The sequence below is a fragment of the Podarcis tiliguerta genome (assembly GCF_965153285.1).
Source record: "Podarcis tiliguerta genome assembly, chromosome: 14".
NCBI lineage: Eukaryota > Metazoa > Chordata > Lepidosauria > Squamata > Lacertidae > Podarcis > Podarcis tiliguerta.
Genome location: NC_139547.1, coordinates 49,281,324 through 49,301,953, shown reverse-complemented (window position 1 = coordinate 49,301,953; position 20,630 = coordinate 49,281,324). Strand labels below are relative to the sequence as shown.

At 49.7% G+C, this 20,630-nt stretch overlaps 2 protein-coding genes and 1 long non-coding RNA gene across 7 annotated transcripts in view; 2 read left to right on the top strand and 1 right to left on the bottom strand.

Moving 5' to 3' along the window:
- LOC310664348 (lysosomal alpha-glucosidase-like) overlaps positions 1–11,705 on the top strand; it is a 37,609-nt gene extending 25,904 nt beyond the window's left edge. For all 4 annotated transcript variants that reach the window (XM_083413387.1, XM_083413386.1, XM_083413389.1 and 1 more), the window contains exons 14-20: positions 1,130–1,281; positions 2,719–2,867; positions 4,078–4,219; positions 5,271–5,369; positions 6,789–6,953; positions 8,214–8,360; positions 9,423–11,705. In XM_083413387.1, coding sequence (XP_083269513.1) covers positions 1,130–1,281; positions 2,719–2,867; positions 4,078–4,219; positions 5,271–5,369; positions 6,789–6,953; positions 8,214–8,360; positions 9,423–9,485 — 917 coding nt within the window. In that variant the 3' untranslated portion in view covers positions 9,486–11,705. The remainder of the gene's footprint in view (positions 1–1,129; positions 1,282–2,718; positions 2,868–4,077; positions 4,220–5,270; positions 5,370–6,788; positions 6,954–8,213; positions 8,361–9,422) is intronic.
- On the bottom strand, positions 10,938–14,652 carry LOC310664565. The gene is made up of 3 exons (XR_014504954.1): positions 14,549–14,652; positions 13,593–13,702; positions 10,938–11,863 (listed from the first exon to the last, which is right to left on the bottom strand). It is a non-coding gene; the product is annotated as an uncharacterized lncRNA (long non-coding RNA).
- Positions 14,653–14,814: 162 nt separating this feature from the next.
- Positions 14,815–20,630, top strand: part of INTS1 (integrator complex subunit 1) — an 89,881-nt gene continuing 84,065 nt past the window's right edge. Inside the window, exons 1-4 of one of the 2 annotated variants that reach the window (XR_014504883.1) lie at positions 14,815–14,982; positions 17,191–17,454; positions 18,704–18,900; positions 20,081–20,218. Coding sequence is in view for 1 of the 2 variants with exons in the window: in XM_083413298.1 (XP_083269424.1) it covers positions 14,925–14,982; positions 17,191–17,454; positions 18,704–18,900; positions 20,081–20,218 (657 nt within the window). In the remaining variant the exon portion in view is untranslated. The remainder of the gene's footprint in view (positions 14,983–17,190; positions 17,455–18,703; positions 18,901–20,080; positions 20,219–20,630) is intronic. The other variant, XM_083413298.1, reaches the window with a different exon arrangement.

The window sequence follows — 20,630 nt, the reverse complement described above, 5'->3', positions numbered from 1 at the left end:
TAGTCCAGCACCCTATTCTTGTGGGAATGTTGTGGATAGTAGGAGAGGATACATTGATTAAACATTATCCTTCCTCACGCTCGTGAGCTGGTGGTAGAGCACATTCTCTGTATGGGAAGCTAGTTGGTAGATTCATTTGAATCTCTTGAGTTAAGCAATCCGGTCTGGCTTGTCCAGATTGGATTGTTCCTGGTAAATTCCCCTTTATTCTCTTTTAAAAACAATAAAGACACAACAGCCTTCTCTTTAAAATATTAAGAAGTTGACTTACATTCAGTTCACAGTATGATCCTGGAGGCAGCCTTTGGCTTGTAGTTACAGAAGATAGTAGTTACAGAGACAGAAGTGGAGCCTGGAGAGGAGGGGGTGTGGCAGCCATGAGACAGAGATGAGGCAGGCAGCTGAAAAAGCCAGTGAGTCCCACCCTCCTGCTGCAACCAGCTCCCTCCCCCCGGTCTCCTAGAACAGTGTTTCCCAACCTTGGTTCTCCAGCAGTTTTTGGACTACAACTCCCATCATCCCTAGCTAGCAAGACCAGCAGTCAGGGATGATGGGAACTGTAGTCCAAAAGCAGCTGGGGACCCGAGTTTGGGAAACACTGTCCTAGAACATGCAGAGAAATGAAAAGAGCAGAGGAAAGAATGTTTGCACGCTAACACTGTCTCATATTGCTTGGGGGAAACCCTGGGGAGGAGGAGACTTAGGCAGTGGTGGGTAGGCAGGGACCTTCAGTCCTCACCACTGCCTCTTTGGGGCAAGACCTACCGGGAAGAATTGCTGTGATCGTTAGGCCTGCACTGTTTGGGTTTCTTTGAATAAAGGGCTAACTTCACTAACACTGGGTGTTTTTTATGGACCAATCCTAGCTCCGGCTCCTTCCAGACCTGTTTAACCACGCACCTTCAATTCGGCCTGGGAAAAGACTGGAAGCAGTATAGTTGTTTTAAATCAGGCATAGTGTCCATAGGCAGGTGGCTGCATTCTGTACCAGTCGGGGGTTTCGGACTGTCTCCAAGGCCTGCTCCATAAACAATGCATTGCGGTGATCTAATCTGAAATTCAGCCGGGTGTTAATGTCAGTAATCACCTGGCCACTACTGACTCCTTTCCCCTCTGCCTGAATCCTCAGGGGTGCTCAGCTTCAGCCTCTTTGGGATCCCGTTGGTCGGGGCAGACATCTGCGGCTTCTCGGGCTCCACTTCGGAGGAGCTTTGCACTCGCTGGATGCAGTTGGGAGCCTTCTACCCCTTTGCACGAAACCACAACACTCAGGATGTGAAGGTGAAGCTGCTGGGGGCAGAACAGGGACTCACATTAAGTGTTTCTCAAACTTCCGATTAGCTAATGCATTCCCACCCTCACAGCCTTTGAGTTAAAACATTTTGCTTCTCTTGTTTTCGTTAATAAAAATTCTTCAAAACCAGAATTGGAGGCACACTTTGCTAACGTGCAGCACGATTTGTTTTCAGGTAAAACAGTAAGGTCTGCCTGTCTTCCTGAGAGTGCTCCACCGCCCCTCTGCATGAGTCTCTGATCTGAGTCTGCTTCTCCAATTGGGAAGCCGTGAGCTCATGCAGAGATGCAAGAGGGAGCCTCTTTTGAGTGCCGGTAACCAAACCACCCAGTTTGCTTTATGCCGTTGACATTCTTTTGCCCCTTCTTTCAAAGTGTTTGGTCGCACCTGATGCAGAACATGATTTTCTGAATTGATCCTCAGATACGACTCAGAGCAGGGTAAAGAAAGCTCTGAATTCAGCTTCCCATCATTCATAGAATCATAGAATCATAGAGTTGGAAGAGACCACAAGGGCCATTGAGTCCAACTCCCTGCCAGGCAGGAAACACCATCAGAGCACTCCTGACATGGTTGTCAAGCCACTGTTTAAAGACCTCCAAAGAAGGAGACTCCACCACACTCCTTGGCAGCAAATTCCACTGTGGAACAGCTCTTACTGTCAGGAAGTTCTTCCTGATGTTTAGGTGGAATCTTCTTTCTTGTAGTTTGGATCCATTGCTCCGTGTCCGCTTCTCTGGAGCGGCAGAAAACAACCTTTCTCCCTCCTCTATGTGACATCCTTTTATATATTTGAACATGGCTATCCTATCACCCCTTAACCTCCTCTTCTCCAGGCTAAACATGCCCAGCTCCCTTAGCCGTTCCTCATAAGGCATCGTTTCCTCATAAGGCATCGTTTCCAGGTCTTTGACCATTTTGGCTGCCCTCCTCTGGACACGTTCCAGTTTGTCAGTGTCCTTCTTGAACTGTTGGGGTTGTTTTCTTATTTATTTGATGTCTTCCTTGCCCTTCACCATAAGATCCCAGGGCAGGTTGCTACAATGTAAGCATACAGTATTTAATTCATTTTTTAAAAAAAGTTCAAGTTTCTGCACAATCTGGACCATTTTTGTTTGTTTGTTGCATTTATAACCGCCCCCCCCCCCTTTTCTCCAAGGAGTTCAAGGTGGTGCACTTGGTTCTCCCCACTCCTCATTTAATCCCCACAACGGCTTTGTGACGTAGGTTAGGATAAGGGCAGTGACCAGCCTCCAGGGTCACACCCAGTGAGTTTCATGGCCGAGTGGACATTGGAACCCCGGTCTCCCGGGTCCTATGCAAGGACTGTAACCCCTACGCCACACAGCTTCCTTTGCCATGGTCCTCTGTGTGCCACCGTTTTAGCTCATTTGCCTACTGTTGTTTTCCACCCTTCTCTTCAGGCCCAGGATCCCTCCGCGTTCAGCCCTGCCGCACGAACTGCCATGAAGACAGCACTAGAGGTCCGCTATGCCCTCTTGCCGTACCTCTACTCCCTCTTCCACCGGGCTCACCTGCAAGGGGACACCGTGGCCCGGCCTCTCTTCTTCGAGTAAGGAATTGTGCCGATTTCCAGGGGGCTTGTAAGTGGGCATGGTTCAGGGCTAAGAGAACGGCGCAGCTCTCTCCCTTGCCTTGCCAAAGCCCTCTTCCCGGGGGGTGGGGTTATCCACAGGAAGTTCAAGGTCCCTAACAGAATCAGGAACCCATTAAACCAGAGGCGGGGGCACTTTCAACCTGGGACACCCAAGCCACATTCACGCCACACAGTTAAAGCTCTGTGCTACTGCTTTAAAAAGCAATGGCTCCTCCCACAAAGAGTTGTGGGAGTCGTAGTTTGCTAAGGGTGCTGTGAGTTGTTAGGAGCCCCTGTTCGCTTCTCAGAATCTCCGTTCCCATTGTGGTTTGACACTCCATTAGTCTTCCCAGGAAATTGGGAATTGCAGCTCTTGGAGGTGCCATCATTGCATGTCCTTAGGCGCCAGGCAAAAACATTCCTCTTTACCAGGGCCTATGGCTATTAAATGGGGTGCGGGGGGCGCTGTGGGTTAAACCACAGAGCCTAGGACTTGCCGATCAGAAGGTCAGCAGTTCATAGAATCATAGAATCATGGAATCATAGAGTTGGAAGAGACCACAAGGGTCATCGAGTCCAACCCCCTGCCAAGCAGGAAACACCATCAGAGCACTCCTGACATATGGTTGTCAAGCCTCTGCTTAAAGACCTCCAAAGAAGGAGACTCCACCACACTCCTTGGCAGCAAATTCCACTGTCGAACAGCTCTTACTGTCAGGAAGTTCTTCCTAATGTTTAGGTGGAATCTTCTTTCTTGTAGTTTGGCTCCATTGCTCCGTGTCCGCTTCTCTGGAGCAGCAGAAAACAACCTTTCTCCCTCCTCTATGTGACATCCTTTTATATATTTGAACATGGCTATCATATCACACCTTAACCTCCTCTTCTCCAGGCTAAACATGCCCAGCTCCCTTAGCCGTTCCTCATAAGGCATTGTTTCCAGGCCTTTGACCATTTTGGTTGCCCTACTCTGGACACGTTCCAGTTTGTCAGTGTCCTTCTTGATGGTGACTGGTTCCAAGGTCACCCAGGGAGCTTCATGGATGCGTGGGGATTCGAACCCTGCTCTCCCAGGCCCTAGTCAACATTCCAACCATTACGCTTTAAGGGAAGCCATAGCTTTTTCAAGGGGTCTTGTGGTGCTTTTAATGTGTGGCGTCAAATCAGTGTGTGGTGTTCTCCCTCCTAGGTTCCCGAAGGATGTGGCCACTTACTCCATTGACAGGCAGTTCCTCTGGGGGCGGGGCCTGCTGGTGACTCCCGTGCTGGAGCCTGGCGTGAATTCGGTGATCGGCTACTTTCCCCGAGGCTTGTGGTATGACTACTACACGGTAAGAGCGTGCGGCCCGTCAGACCAGCCGCGATGGTCTCATAATTTCTCTGCTTGGGTCGTCATTGTTGCCCCAGGAAAGGAAACTGGGAAATATTCCTCTGCTGGTTCCAGTGGCGTAGCGTGGGGGGTGCAGGGGGTGCCGGCCGCACCGGGCGCAACATCTGGGGGGGGGGGCGCTCGCACTCGCAGCTCTCTGCCCCTACCTGGCTCCATGGGTTAGGGGGCGCAAATTACTTGCCTTGCCCCGGGTGCTGACAACCCACGCTACGCCACTGGCTGGATCTCACAGCATTAACACCCCAGAAGATCTTGCCTCCCCTTTATTTATTTATTTATTCAATAAAAACTATATACCTCTTGATCGTAGGGGAAATGCCTCCACACGGTTCTCAAAAAAAGATAAAACGATAAAATTATCGCTAAAACCATAATTGCAACCATAATTTAAAACATACAAATAGTTAAAACCGCAACAGAATAAACTAAAGCAGGGTTTTCCCAAACTTGGGTCTCCAGGTGTTTTTGGACTACAGTTCCCATCATCCCTGACCACTTGTCCTGCTAGCTGAGGGTGATGGGAGTTGTAGTCCAAAAACAGCTGGAGACCCAAGTTTGGAAAACCCTGGACTAAAGCAACTTGAAACCTATACAAACTTTCTAAGCATCTGGGTAGGCTTGTCTGAATAAGAATGTACATTTAGCGGGTGCTGAAATAAATGCAGTGAAAGCACCTGCCAGATCTCAAGAGGCAGGGAGTTCCAAAGGGCCCCTTAGGTTTCCAGAGAAGCCCCAGATTTAGTTTTGGGGTCCGGCACAGAGCAAGACATGCCTCTAGCTTGCAGTATCAGCCCAACACACATATACACACACCCCTCCTATACATAGTCCCTTTCAGTTTGTTCTCTTCCCTAGGATGATTTGGCATCCAGGGCCTTAGTTTGCTTACCCATGCTCCAGATGTTTGGGGCTGCTGGGAGGTTGGGAGAGGCTGCTGTAATCTGACTGCTTGGCATGAACCTGACAGCTCAGCCTCTTGCTGCCCCCTGCAGGGCTCTTCAGTGAACAGCAGTGGGGAGAACCTGAAGATGGCTGCACCTCTGGACCACATCAACGTGCATGTGCGGGAAGGGACCATCCTGCCAACCCAGGTGAGGTCTGATAGTTTTCATCCTCTTCCACCTGCCACCATGTGACTTTTCTTTAAAAAGGGGGTGGGTAGGTATCTCTTGGACCCCCACATATTGCGGGACTGCAAGTCCCATCATCCCCTATCCCCTGACCCTGCTGGCTGGTGCTAACGGGAGTTGAGGTCCAACGGCACCTGCGTGGTCACATACTGCCCACCACGGTGCTATAGGATAACCTCCGTTGCCAAAGACAGGCTTTGTTGTGGTTTACCTTTCGAACAAGCCAACGCCAAACCACGATTGCTGGAGCTCATTGTTTAACCACAGCAAAGATGAACCGCAGGCCTAGCTCTGGACGGCCCAGCAAACTGTGCTTAACTGCTGAATTTGCCTTCCCAGCCACATGGGAGCAGGAGAGGGAAGCCTGGGAGGGGGCTTGGAGACCCGAGGAACTCAGTTCTGTTTGTGCATTATTATGCTGTTTGTGCATAATATGCACAGTTCCACTCTGTGCGTGTTATGCACAGAACAAGAAATGCCTCTAGCTTCCAGCATCAGCCCAACACACACATAAACACACCCCTCCTATACATAGTCCCTTTTGGTTTGTTCTCCATCCTAGGATGATGTGGCATCCTGCCAGGTGAGATGGCAAAAAGGCCCATCCATTTGTCTCTATAGCAACAGAGCAACCCCCTTTGGATATGTTAAATCACAGTACTTAACTGGCCAGCCCAAACCTTTCCCTTAAGAAAGGAACTGTTACAACTTGTTCAGTAGCCTTTTCTAAGCAGACCTGGAAGGAACCCAGGGTCTGATCCAGACTGACACCCATTTAGAACAATATAATTACAGACACAAAGACCAGTTTAGTGCAATGTGCAGTGAGATCAAAGTGAGAGAAGGCCTTGCATACCACTGTATAAATGTTGTTACCAAATAAGTGTTGGACATTTGTTGCTGTGAATTTATGAACTGAGGCCATATCCACACCATATGTTTAAAGTGCTCTGGCGCCATTTCAGACAGTCACAGTTTCCCCCAAAGAATTCTGGGAGCCGTAGGTTTTTTTAAGGGTGCTGAGAGTTGTTAGGAGGCCCCTGTTCCCCTCTCAGAAAGAGGCAGCCTGCCCCGCTTGCTCGGACGAAGGCAAATACGCAGGCAAGCAGAGCACCTTCTCAGGCTCCCTTTGCCAAGGCTGAGGCTGGGCTGTGAAGTGGGCAGGAGATCCTTTGCCCGAGCAAGCAGGCCAATTCCTTCCCTTCCTCCTGGTCGCTCCTGCCTGCCTCCCTCCACATCCCAGCCCCTTTTCCAGCCTTTCTCAGTGTTACTTCAGACATCGTGATATATCACAATGTTGAAAACCAGACATCGCCCAGCCCTAGTCGGGGCTGCTTTCAGTGAATCTGGATTTCACACGCTGATCTCTTTCCCTCTCAGAAACTCGGAGGCAGCACATCGGTGGGCAATGGGAATGCTCTTCACCTGATTGCGGCCCTGTCGCAGAACGCCAATGCCTGGGGAGACCTTTACTGGGACGACGGTGAGAGCCTGGACACGTTTGCCAAGGGCGACTATTCTTACTTAGTGTTCAACGTCACACAGGTAAGAAGAGCCTCTTTGCCCTGCTGTGGTGTGACCAGCAAGTTACCTGCAGTGGTGCCTCTGGTTACAAACTTAATTCGTTCCCTGCTCTTCGGCAAAAGGAGGGCTCCCAAAGCAGCTTGCATGCAATAAATTAAAACAAAACAGTCCCTTCCCACAGGTCTCTGATCTAAAAAAGCATGGCACACAAGGGGAAAGTGACAAGGAAGATGAGGAGGGATTAAACGTGGACCACCAGTTTTTAAACCATTGCTCAATAGGGGCAGGAGGCGCCTGATGGAGCTGGGCTTTTGGCAAAGGAGACGGAATGAGCCCCGCTTCTCATCTCTGCCCCTGAGGCAGTCTGGGGGAAGGTGATGCTGGACGGCAGTAGTTCTCACAAATTGTGGTGTACCACACTGATGTGGCAGGAAAGGGTGCCAAGTGTGGCAGGAAGATTCAAGGACAATCAATGAAAAATGTACCGTATTTTTCGCTCTATAAGATGCACCAGACCATAAGACGCACCTAGTTTTTGGAGGAGGAAAACAAGAAAAAAAATATTCTGAATCTCAGAAGCCAGAACAACAAGAAGGATCGCTGCGCAGCGAAAGCAGCAATCCCTCTTGCTGTTCTGGCTTCTGGGATAGCTGCACAGCCTGCATTCGCTCCATAAGACGCACACACATTTACCCTTACTTTTTAGGAGGGAAAAGGTGAGTCTTATAGAGCAAAAAATACGGTAAACATTTCACTGTAGTATCAATTTTTATTTTTGCAGATTATGGATAGATATATTTTCAAAATGGGAGCAAGAGCAACGAGTGATACTGCAAACAATCCTAATTGTGTTTTCCAATATATTTCTTCTCACTAAAAAGATGTGGCACGAGCAGTTTTTTATTCTGAAAGTGTGGTCCAGAGAAAAAAGTTTGCAAATGACTGCCCTAGGGTGAGGAGCTGGCCTGCCCCAGCAGAACCAGTAGAGCGAGCCCTGCTTCCCATTTCTCTCTTCCGCTGATGTCAACCGACCTTGAGAAGTTGCTTCAAATCTAGTAGATCTCTTCCTGTGGCCTCGTCAGACGGGAATCACTTCTACTCTTCCTTTAGCGACAGCCCCAGAGGATCTGCACACAGACTAATCTTTCTGAAGCAGGGTGGTATGAATGAATCGATCCCATATTAGCAGTGGGGAAGAGAAGAGAGGAGTTGAGTGTGTTTGCTGAAGCAGGGAGGCAGCTGTGACCAGGGAGTTCCCGCTTTTTTCTCTTTTCCTTCCAGAACACATTCACGTCCACCGTCCTGCATTCAAACACGGAAGCCACGTACGTCACAGTGGATGCGCTGAGTGTCTACGGGGTCCGAGAAGAGCCAAAGGCAGTCACTGTCAATGGCAAGGAGAGGCCGTTTACCTACCTGACAAACCAGGTAACTGACAGGCAGCTTGGATGTGCAGCAAGTGGGTGCTAGAGGCAGGGTCTTGTCTGTGTTGGCACCTAGAATCTGGCATGCCCTCCCAAGAGAGGCCCATCCCTGCTTGTTTTTCACTGGGCAACTCTATGATTCTACTGCCTTTGTTTTCTAACTTGGTCACTGTACTGTGTTTAGCTTTATTCTAATTTAAACAAAAAATAGAAAGAAAGAAAGAAAGAAAGAAAGAAAGAAAGAAAGAAAGAAAGAAAGAAAGAATAGGACATAGTTGGCTGTAACCCTAAACAGAAGCACTCCATGCTGCAACATTTTCCTGCAGGTTTCACTTAGAATCACAGAATTGTAGATTTGGAAGGCACCCCGAGGTCCAATGCAGGAATCTCAGCTAAAGCATCCATGGCAGATGGCCATCCAAGTTCTGCTTAAAAACCCCCAAGGAGGGAGAGTCCAGAACCTCCTGAGAGAGTCTGCTCCACCGTTGAACAGCTGTGACTCTCCGAAAGTCCTTCCTGATGTTTAATCGGAATCTCCTTTCTTGTAACTTGAAGCCAACAATTTATTAGATTACCACTGGCAGCTTTTTTTAAAAAAATAATTGCAGTAGAAAAATGGGGGCGGGAGGGATAACTATTAGAGACGCAAACTATTGAAGGGAATAAAGGTAAAGGGACCCCTGACCATTAGGTCCAGTTGCGGACGACTCTGGGGTTGCGGCGCTTATCTCGCTTTACTGGCCGAGGGAGCCGGCGTACACCTTCTGGGTCATGTGGCCAGCATGACTAAGCCGCTTCTGGCGAACCAGAGCAGCGCACGGAAACGCCGTTTACCTTCCTGCCAGAGCGGTACCTATTTATCTACTTGCACTTTGACGTGCTTTCGAACTGCTAGGTTGGCAGGAGCAGGGACCGAGCAACGGGAGCTCACCCCGTCATGGGGATTCGAACCGCCGACCTTCTGATCGGGAAGTTCTAGGCTCTGTGGTTTAACCCACAGCGCCACCCGCGTCCTAATGAAGGGAATAAAGGCCCCAGCTAATCACTGATCTCGCTTCCTTCGTAGGTTCTCACTGTGAGTGACCTGCAGCTCAATCTCAGCCGCGGATTCAGCGTCCACTGGATGTGAGACTGGCAGAGTTTCCTCCGCCCCAGCCGTCTGAATGTACTGTTGCCGGCAGGCGGGTCTGCCGCCCGTCCAGGCCCTCTGGCTGGGGGCCGCACACCCCTAGAAGGGTCTCCATGGCCCCGAGCCTTGTGCTCTCTTCTTCGTGTCTCCTCAGGAAAAGGGACTCCCTACTGCTGCTTCGGCTTTTGCTGCATTTCTGCCAAAAAAACAAAAACCAAGCCCCATCTCTGCCGGGCCCTCGATGGGGCGAGGGTTTCTTGCACGCTGCTGGGCGTCCCACCGAGCCATCCCGCGCTTTGCTGCTCCCGTCGGAAAAGGGAGACGCCTCCGTCGCCTTCGCTGGGTTAGAGTGCCTAAACTGTGTATCTGTGTGCGTGAGTTTTGTGCGTGTTTCTAAAGGTAGCCCAGGATCTCTGTGCTGCTGCTGCTGCTGCTACTGCATCCTTTATCGCACTGTCTCTGCTGCTGCATGAGAAGGGACTCTATGCATGCCAAGCGTCCCAAGCCCAGTGCCTGGTGTTCCCGGTTTAAAGGATCCTAGATAGCAAGGCTGAGTGGGGGGAGAGGACCTCTTCTTCCTAAGATGCCACATGTTTGTCCAGCATAACCCTACCCTCCAGGGTCCTGATTTGGGGAGGGGAGGATGTGCAAGCCAGGGTCTCTGCTGTCTTTTTCTGGGAGCAGGACCTGAAGGGCAGAAAGGGCAGCACCTCCAAGCCAGGCAAAGGTAGGAGAACAGGTTCCTGAGCCTTCATCCTCCGTGCCAATGAGAGGGGCAGGTGATGTTCACCGCAGTACCCTTTTGTTTCCGCAGAGGGCGCTAAAGCTTGAGCACTCTCTTGGGGCACCTTCACACCATGCATTTAAAGCATGGGTAGGCAAATTGAGGTCCGGGGGCCGGATGCGGCCCAATCGCCTTCTAAACCTGGCCCACGGATGGTCCGGGAATCAGTGTGCTTTTACATGAGTAGAATGTGCCCTTTTATTTAAAATGCATCTTTGGGTTATTTGTGGGGCGTAGGAATTCGTTCATTTCCCCAAAAAAATATAGTCCAGCCCCCCACAAAGTCTGAGGGACAGTGGACCGGCTGCCTGCTGAAAAGGTTTGCTGACCCCTGATTTAAAGCAATATGATTCCACAGCGGTGGCTTATGCCAAAGGATTCTGGGAGGTGTAGTTTGTTCAGGGTTCTGAGAGAGCATTCCACAAACAGGAATTCCCTTTGTAGAGGGACTGATCATTAAACCACTCTGGGGTCCCCTCGCAACTCTTAGAAGCCTTAACAAACCACAGCTCCCAGAATCCTTGGGGGGGAATGGCCATTTACAGTGGTAAATGTGAGGTATGAATGTGCTGCTAAGGCTCAGCCTCAATTCCAGACATTTTCTGGTTCATAAGAAGTGTCCAGCTGGATCAGGCCAGCATTGTCACTGCAGCCAACCAAATGTTTGGGGTTAGCCTGTTTAGGCCCGCTGTCTGTGTGCAGGAGCCGATCAAAACAGAATTCCTCCAGGACCTGAGCCCAAGAGTACTCACCCGGAGTTCTGGGACGCAGCACAAGGCAGCTTGTTCTCAAACCAACATCGTTAAGCCAAAGCCCTATTTTGCCAACATTGCTTTAAACCCACAAAGATCAACGGAGGGTTTTCACTTCGCCATAACCCCGTTTGTTCGATGGCTCACAGGTTCTGCTTGAAGGTGCCTTCCAGCGATAACCGAACCGGGCTCCACGAGCTGCTCAAACAATAGATGCCACTGTTGACCCTAACCCACAGCCTCGCCCAAGGCTGGCCCCTTGGGGTTTTGCCGCCTTAGGTGAGGTTCGCTTCTTTCAGTGCTGCGGAGGTTGTGCCTCTTGCATCACATCCCAACACCTGCTTGTTTCGCCAAGAGGGAATTGGGGCTGGTTATGAACCCGCCTCCTGTTTGAATGTGTCTGCAGTGATTCAGAATGTATCCTTGGGGATGGGGGGGATGCTCAGTTGCACTATTTTTTATACAGATCCCTCCTCCCCCCCCCCCTGCAGTTTCATGAGCAGAGCAGGGAGCTGCCTGCTTTGCTTCTGGCCATTTGGGAAAGGCCAGCAACGGTGAAAAACAAAGTGAGTGGCGCATTCGGATTGTTTAGCTTTTACCCGTTCATTTGGGGCTTTGCATCTGCCATTTCTCTGTGGCTGGCTGTACCCAGATTGACTCTCAATAAAACAAACCTTCAAAGAGTTCAAAGTGATTCACTTCCGTTCATGAATGCTTGCTGGGCATATTCAAAGAGAACCAAACCTGCAAAGCGTGGCGTAGCACAAATTCAGGACCCTGGTGAAATGATGCACGATCCGCTTGCCACTTCTCGAGCAACGCACGAGAGAGCAAACCTGTCCCTGGGCCATACAAAAATGCAATGTTAAATACAGCTTTGCCATTCTCGTTTTAAATGCAAACACTGGTAGCTGGGGGTTGCAGGAAATGACAACTGGAATTACAGCTGGCAGTAGTGGAGAGCTTAATTCTTTTCTCAGTTGATTGTGGTCCTGAATAAAAATTAAAATAGAAAGCTTTTCTAGGAAGAAATCCTCAATCAACACTTGTTATTGCGTTGGCTGCAGAACTGGCTGAATGTCCCTTCACTCTGTCGCATTTGGCTGAGTCAGGGAGGCATGGCTGGCTCTGGGTGCCAACATCTCTAGGGCAGAGATGGAGAACTATGGCTATAACTCCTGGAGAGAGCATTTGGCAAGCAGGGAGCCACAACTGAATGTTGGGTTGAAATAAACGACAGACAAGTAGCAAGTGTCATCTGGGAGGCATCTCCCGAGCATGTCTCGGGGAGTCCCTTTTATTGAATATTACAGCATTGCCTCGTATGTGCTTGCTGCTGATTGGTTAACACAAATGCGTTACAAGGGTTGCGCATAAGACATTAATCATCAATAGATAAAAGGAACACGGAGTTAGACAGGCATGAAGACCTCCTTAGTAAACAATCTATAATGATTGATATAGCGAGACTTAAAGAACGTACAGAAAGATAGGTATGGGTCAGGAACTCAATGTGCACTGAACATTCCAGGGTGATAAGAAGAGAATGTATACAAATAGATAAGAACAGGTCAGGAGACAATGTGGACTGAACATTCCAGGCTGGTGTCAGGGTGGTGAGAAAGGAATGTACAGAAAGATAACTTACAGAAAGATAACTACTCAGCAACTGAAAAGGCCCGTTCTTGTGTTGCCACCCTCTGGACTACCCATTGAGAGGGCACACAGAGAAGGGCTGCAGGTTACAATTGCAGGTATTGGATTCCTAGCCTACATTCCATATGCAATTCAAAACAAAATAGCAAAGCATCAAAATTTTGTTTTATGAAACGGCACAAAACTTATACATGTGCTGAAACGTACTTGCAGGTATATGATGTGCAACACACGGCAGGGATCGGATTTCCTCACATTCTTTTAATTCGCATTAGTAGGACGCCACTTGGTTTAAGTGGGGATAAGTAATGACGAGAACAGGAAAATGGAGGGAGAGTGTGGAGCGTAAGGAAATCAAGCAAGATTCCGTTTTTCCCCACAACACGTGATTCTCAGGGACCTTTCCAACTCTACATTTCTATGGTTCTGTGAACTATGAACTGCAATTGTCTAATTTTACTCTCTTTGGTGCCCACTGAGCCTAGGGCTTGCCGATCAGAAGGTCGGTGGTTCGAATCCCCGCGACGGGGTGAGCTCCCGTTGCTCGGTCCCTGCTCCTGTCAACCTAGCAGTTAGCAAGCACATCAAAGTGCAAGTAGATAAATAGGTACCGCTCCGGCGGGAAGGTAAATGGCGTTTCCGTGCGCTGCTCTGGTTCGCCAGAAGCGGCTTAGTCATGCTGGCCACATGATCTGGAAGCTGTACGCCGGCTCCCTCAGCCACTAAAGCGAGATGAGCGCCGCAACCCCAGAGTTGGTCATGACTGGACCTGATGGTCAGGGGTCCCTTTACCTTTACCTTTAATAGTCTGCCTATTGGGTAAGCCAGCACAGGGTTACATCTGGTATCCCATTCCCACCAGCAGCAGCAGCAGCTATCAAGGCCAGAAAAAATTCTCAGCCCTCTCTTCCTCACCTGCAGAATAGCAATGGCGCAAAGTGTTTTGCGTGACATCCATAAGCTTTGTTTATCTGTGTCTGTTCTGCTGCCTTGCTCAGAACGGTGATGCATCCTGGGCCAGACCACTGGGGCAGATCATGGCATAAAAATACAAGGTGAAAACACAAAATACGTAACAAGACCAAAACAAGAACACTTTTTGCCCCCTTTGCTAGCCCTGTCTAGTGCCATTGTTACGGTAAAATCTGGGTGCGAGGCTGCTCTGCCACCCAGCTCGTCGGACTAAGTCCGCGGGTCCCTGCGGAGGAAAATGAGCGCAGCCGGAGACAGGAGCAAACTGCAGAAGATCCAAGTTTATTGCGCAACAGGTTCAAGGCGAGATTGAACAGCGAGAAAGGGGTGACATGAACTTTTGAAACTTCCCTCCCTGTCCCAGAATACAGTGCAAAATACATCCGTTACATCATGAATACATTAAGAAGAGGTTGGGTTACACAGGATTAACATGGAGGAGGGAGGGGGGGGAATATGCAGAGCTGGAGATATGCGTAGATAAGCACATCCTGAGTCCCGGTGATGAGAAGACAATGGTCCATGTATGCATGGTCTGCCACCTGGCATTGCCCGGAGGAAAGGCTTGGCAGAGTGATTTGACAGGATTAGGGTCTTGGCACCTTGCTTGAGGGATTATGGAGGACAGGGGAGGTGTCATGGAGTCCTAGAGAAATTGAGCAAATTGGCACGTTGATTTTCTATGAATTTTATAGATTTTAGTCCCTTTGACATTGACAATTGGAAATAAATGGATATACTGTAGCGAAGGAGGTGAAGAAGACATGCCCCCCCCAAGACATGCCCCCCCTTCCGTATCAGCCATTGACCATGGATTACAATCGTGGTGGTGTGCGGGTGGAAATCGTTATTTTGTTTTGTTTTTAAATTAAAGAAATATCAATAATCAATAAGTCTACCGCTTGGGAGCCCCGTCGTCGCAGTTCCCCTTGCCAGCCACCCCGCCGCCGGCCACTAGGTGGCGAAAGACTCACATCGACACGGTTTCCTCGCTTAACTTGAAACGATCCCGAAGCTCTAGGTGGCGCTCCGCGGTCTCCTCCGGCAAAGGGGAGAGAAAAGCCTGCAGTTCCCCCTCCCGGCCGCGCGGTGGCGCCAGAGCCTGGCCCAGCCCAGAGCCTGGAAGCGCGCGTTCGCTCCCCTCCCTCGCCTTATTTTTGTTCCGGGTCGGGAAGGGCACGCGCGGCCTCTTCCGCTTCCGCCTTCCTCTCCGTTAACTCCCTCCCTGCCGGCACTTCGACTGTGAGGAGGAAAAGCGGAGGGGGCTCCGCGGGGATGAACCGCCCGAAGCCCGCGGCCGCGCGCCGCCCCAGCGCCGTCGCCAAACCCTCCGGTGGGTAAATGGGGGTGGGGAAGCGCGTGCACGAGACCCGGGGGGAAGGGCAGCTCCGCCCAAAAAAACCAAAAAACCCTCTTCTCCACCCCCCCCAGAAGGAATGACGTAGAATCCTAGAACTGCAGAGCTGGGAGGGGGACCCCCAGGGGTCATCTAGGCTGACCCCCCGTAACGCAGGAGTAACAGCTCGACGATCCTTGGTGGGTGGCCGTCCAGCCTCTGCTTGGAAACCTACGAACCACAGAAATGTAGAATTGGAAGGGATCCCCTGCAGCCTTTCTCAACCTGTGGGTCCCCAGATGTTGTTGGCATCCTGATCAAATTTGCAGATGACACCAAAGTGGGAGGGGTGGCTAACACCCCAGAGGACAGGATCACACTTCAAAACGACCTTGACAGATTAGAGAACTGGGCCAAAACAAACAAGATGAAATTTAACAGGGAGAAATGTAAAGTATTGCACTTGGGCAAAAAAAATGAGAGGCACAAATACAAGATGGGTGACACCTGGCTTGAGAGCAGTACATGTGAAAAGGATCTAGGAGTCTTGGTTGACCACAAATTTGACATGAGCCAACAGTGTGACACGGCTGCTAAAAAAGCCAATGCAATTCTGGGCTGCATCAATAGGAGTATAGCATCTAGATCAAGGGAAGTAATAGTGCCACTGTATTCTGCTCTGGTCAGACCTCACCTGGAGTACTGTGTCCATTTCTGGGCACCACAGTTCAAGAAGGACACTGACAAACTGGAACGTGTCCAGAGGAGGGCAACCAAAATGGTCAAAGGCCTGGAAACGATGCCTTATGAGGAACGGCTAAGGGAGCTGGGCATGTTTAGCCTGGAGAAGAGGAGGTTAAGGGGTGATATGATAGCCATGTTCAAATATATAAAAGGATGTCACATAGAGGAGGGAGAAAGGTTGTTTTCTGCTGCTCCAGAGAAGCGGACACAGAGCAATGGATCCAAACTACAAGAAAGAAGATTCCACCTAAACATTAGGAAGAACTTCCTGACAGTAAGAGCTGTTCAACAGTGGAATTTGCTGCCAAGGAGTGTGGTGGAGTCTCCTTCTTTGGAGGTCTTTAAGCAGAGGCTTGACAACCATATGTCAGGAGTGCTCTGATGGTGTTTCCTGCTTGGCAGGGGGTTGGACTCGATGGCACTTGTCGTCTCTTCCAACTCTATGATTCTATGATACAACTCCCATCACCCCTTGCTAGGCAGGCCAGAGCTCAGGGATGATGGGAGTTGTAGTCCAACAACATCTGGGGACCCACAGGTTGAGAACCGCTGCCTAGGGTCATCCAGTCCAACCCCCTGCAAGGCAGGAATCTGAAGCCTCCATGGCAGATGGCTATCCAGTCTCCAAGGGAGGAGAGCCCAGAACCTCCAGAGGGAGACCGATCCATTGTTGAGTGGCTCTCGCTGTCAGATGTTTCACTGGAATCTCCTTTCTTGTTACTTGAATCCTACCCTCCCTGGCAGGAGAAAACAAGCATGCTCCCTCCTCCATGTGACAGCCCTTAACATACAGTGATACCTCGGGTTAAGAACTTAATTCATTCTGGAAATCTGTTCTTAACCTGAAACTGTTCTTAACCTGAAGCACCACTTTAGCTAATGGGGCCTCCTGCTGCCACTGCGCCGTCGGAGCATGATTTCTGTTCTCATCCTGAAGCAAAGTTCTTAACCCGAGGTAACATTTCTGGGTTAGTGGAGTCTGTAACCTGAAGCGTATGTAACCCAAGGTACCACTGTATTTGAAGATGGCTATCCTATCTCCTCTCAGTCTCCTCTTTTCCAGGCTAAACATACCCAGCTCCTTCAACTGCTCCTCATAAGGTTGGCTTCCCCACCCTTGATCATCCTCAGCACACTTTCCAGCATGTCAATATGCTGCTTAAATTGTGGCGCCCAGAATTGGACACACTCTTCCAAGTGTGGTTTGACTAAGGCGGAATAGAGTGGGACTATTGCTTCCCTTGATCTGGACACTAGACTTATGTTTATGCAGCCTAGAATAGCATTAGCTTTTTTTGCTGCTGCATCACACTGTTGTCTCACGTGAAGCTTATGGTCCACTAAGACTCCTGAACAGCAATACTCAGCTACCTGAGCCAATGATCCGACTCGGTATAAGGCAGCTTCCTGTTTTCTCCCTGACTTTGCATTTCTGTGAACTGCTCTCTTTTTCCCTCCTAGGTCACCCGCCTCCGGGAGATTTCATTGCCTTGGGTTCGAAAGGCCAGTCCAATGAATCGAAAGCAGCCGTCACGCTGCTCAAGCCGGCTTCGGCCGGGTTGCCCTCCGAGCGGAAGCGGGAGGCTGCCTCCAGTCTTGCCAAGCGCCCCAAACTCTCCTCGACGCCCCCTCTCAGTGCCTTGGGACGCTTGGCGGAGGCAGCCGTGGCTGAGAAACGGGCCATTTCTCCTTCCATCAAGGAGCCCTCCGTGGTCCCCATTGAAGGTAAAGAGAGAGGGAAAGACCGTTTGCTCCAGAGAAGGCAGTATACGCCTCTGAATACTAGTTGCTGGAAACAGCAGGAGGGGAGGGGGCTTTGTGTTCGAATCCTGCTTGAGGGTTTCCAGGAAAGGCATCTGGTTGGCCATGGTGAGAACAGGATGTTGGACTTGATGGGTCATTGGCCTGATCCAGCAGTTTCGTCTTGTGTCCAACAGACATCACTTGCATAGCAACACCCTAGTGGTCCCGGGCCCTAAGGAACTTAGATTAGCTTCAACCAGAGCCAGGGCCTTTTCAACACTGGCTCCGGCCTGGTAGAACGCTCTGCCTCACGAGACCAGGGCCCTGCAGGATCTGATTTCTTTCCGCAGGGCCTGTAAGACAGAGTTGTTCCGCCTGGCCTTTGGCTTGGAGCCAATTTGATTCCCTCCCCCCCCTTTTCTTTTTCCTTTTTCCTTTCTCCTCCTGCGATGAGGCTGCGATATTTTAATGTTTCAATATTTTAATTGTTGTATTTTAATCTTGTTTTTAAGTGGTATTCATTGAACTTGTTTTTATTATTGCTTGTTAGCCGCCCTGAGCCCGGCCTTGGCTGGGGAGGGCGGGGTATAAATAAAAATTATTATTATTATTATTACAGTGGTGCCTCGCAAGACGAAAAGAATCCGTTCCGCGAGTCTTTTCGTCTTGCGGTTTTTTCGTCTTGCGAAGCAAGCCCATTAGCGGCGTAGCGCTATTAGCGGCTTAGCGGGCTTAGCGGATCAGCTGATAAGCGGCTTAGCGGCTTGGGAAAAAGGGGGGGGGAGGAAAAAAACCCCGCAGGAACTCGCAAGACATTTTCGTCTTGCGAAGCAAGCCCATAGCAAATTCGTTTTGCGAAGCACCTCCAAAATGGAAAACCCTTTCGTCTAGCGGGTTTTCCGTCTTGCGAGGCATTCGTCTTGCGGGGTACCACTGTATATGCAGATGTTTTGATGCAAAGATAGATGATGGACTTTGTTGCTCTGATGCAGATTTCAAGCCCTGGTGGCAAATATGAACCATGCTGCAAGACTTCTGCTCTTGGCACCCTCACCAAAAAGGTTGTCTACCTTTAGGTTATCAAGAGTGTTACCTTTTTTCCACCCCCCCCCCCCGAGAAGCCATTTGCCTTGAGTTTTGGTATAACATTTATTTGGATTGCTTAAAAACGACACCTGCCAATAGGCTGAGGGCTCTGAGGAACCCATTTCTTGCCTGGCTCTCTTTGCAGTGGCCCCAGCGGTTTTGCTGGATGAGATTGAGGCTGCGGAAGCCGAAGGCAATGACGACCGCATCGAAGGGGTGTTGTGCGGGGCCGTGAAGCAGCTGAAAATGAACCGGGCAAAGCCCGACACCACTCTGTACTTGAGCCTGATGTACCTGGCAAAAATGAAGCCCAACATCTTTGCCACGGAAGGAGTGATTGAGGTGAGAGCCGGATATGTCTTTGTGTATCAAGATTAGAAATATTGACTACCTTAATTCTAGTGGCATGGTAGGATAGACAATGGAACATACCTCTTTTGGAGAAACTAATGTAGCGCAAAGGAACACAAAGACCAATGTTGATTTTTAAACCGTATGGTGCATGCTTTCTCAGTATCAGGAAATGACGATGTGGCCCCCTTTCCATTAGCTATTCACAACTCACTCAGGGACAATTGGTTAAAAAAGAGAGTAACGGTAAAGGGACCCCTGACATTAGGCCCAATGACTCTGGCGTTGCAGCGCTCATCTTGCTTTATTGGCCGAGGGAGCCGGCGTACAGCTTCCGGGTCATGTGGCCAGCATGACTAAGCCGCTTCTGGCGAACCAGAGCAGCGCATGGAAACGCTGTTTAGCTTCCCGCCAGAGTGGTACCTATTTATCTACAGTGGTACCTCGGGTTACATACGCTTCAGGGTACATACACTTCAGGTTACAGACTCCGCTAACTCAGAAATATTACCTCGGGTTAAGAACTTTGCTTCAGGATGAGAACCAAAATTCCCAATGATTCCCTCACATAAAATATAATACCTAAATTACAACAGCTGCATAATTATACACCTAATTTTAAAACCCACCACCCTACTTCCCTCCACAGCAATTCAACTTCTTTATATTTCTTTCTACCTTTCCCCCCTTGCATTCTATAATAATAAAAATCCTTTGCTTCAGGATGAGAACAGAAATCGTGCTCCGGTGGCACGGCAGGAGCAGGAGGCCCCATTAGCTGAAGTGGTGCTACAGGTTAGGAACAGTTTCAGGTTAAGAATTGATCTCCAGAACAAATTAAGTACTTAACCCGAGGTACCACTGTACTTGCACTTTGATGTGCTTTCGAACTGCTAGGAGCAGGGACCGAGCAACGGGAGCTCACCCCGTTGCGGGGATTCAAACCGCTGACCTTCTGACCAGCAAGCCCTAGGCTCTGTGGTTTAGACCACAGCGCCACCCGCGTCCCTAAGAAAGAGGGTAGAAGACCCTTAACTGATAGAATCAACTCTAAGCTATTATACAAACCTGCTTAACATTTGACCTCACCATTTACATGGAAGGCTTTCTTAGCAGGTAGGAAACTTTCAGGATCTCTGCTTGTTCTCACTGGGGGAATTTGCTTTTGCAGGCACTGTGCAGTCTCCTCCGCCGAGACGCCTCCATCAACTTCAAAGCCAAAGGGAACAGCCTGGTGTCTGTCTTGGCCTGCAACCTCCTCATGGCGGCATACGAGGAAGACGAGAACTGGCCTGAGATCTTTGTCAAGGTACATCAGCTTGGGGCAGTGCTTGTGTGGGAGGCTTACTGGAGGCAGGCGGAAGTGTTAAGGCTGTGTGCAAGGACAGGAGCATCTTCAACACCTGTCACTCGAAAATAATTATCTCTTTTAAAGTGTTTTTATCCCTGCTCTTCAGATGAAAAGGCTCCCAGAGCGGCTTTGTTTTTTTTTTAGATATACACAGTCAAAAGGAAACAAGGCAGGCCCTGATGGACATGTCACAAAAGGAAAAAGCAATGGGGAGGGAAGAGGAAATCAAGCAAACTCAGCAGCAGTTCTTAAAGTGGCCAGCTTGAATCAAAACAATTCAGGGGCCAATTGGAGTGGTGTTGTCACTCCCTCTGCTGCAGCCTGGTGGAATGGTAGAAAGAGAAGCTAATACAACATTAATTGAAATATC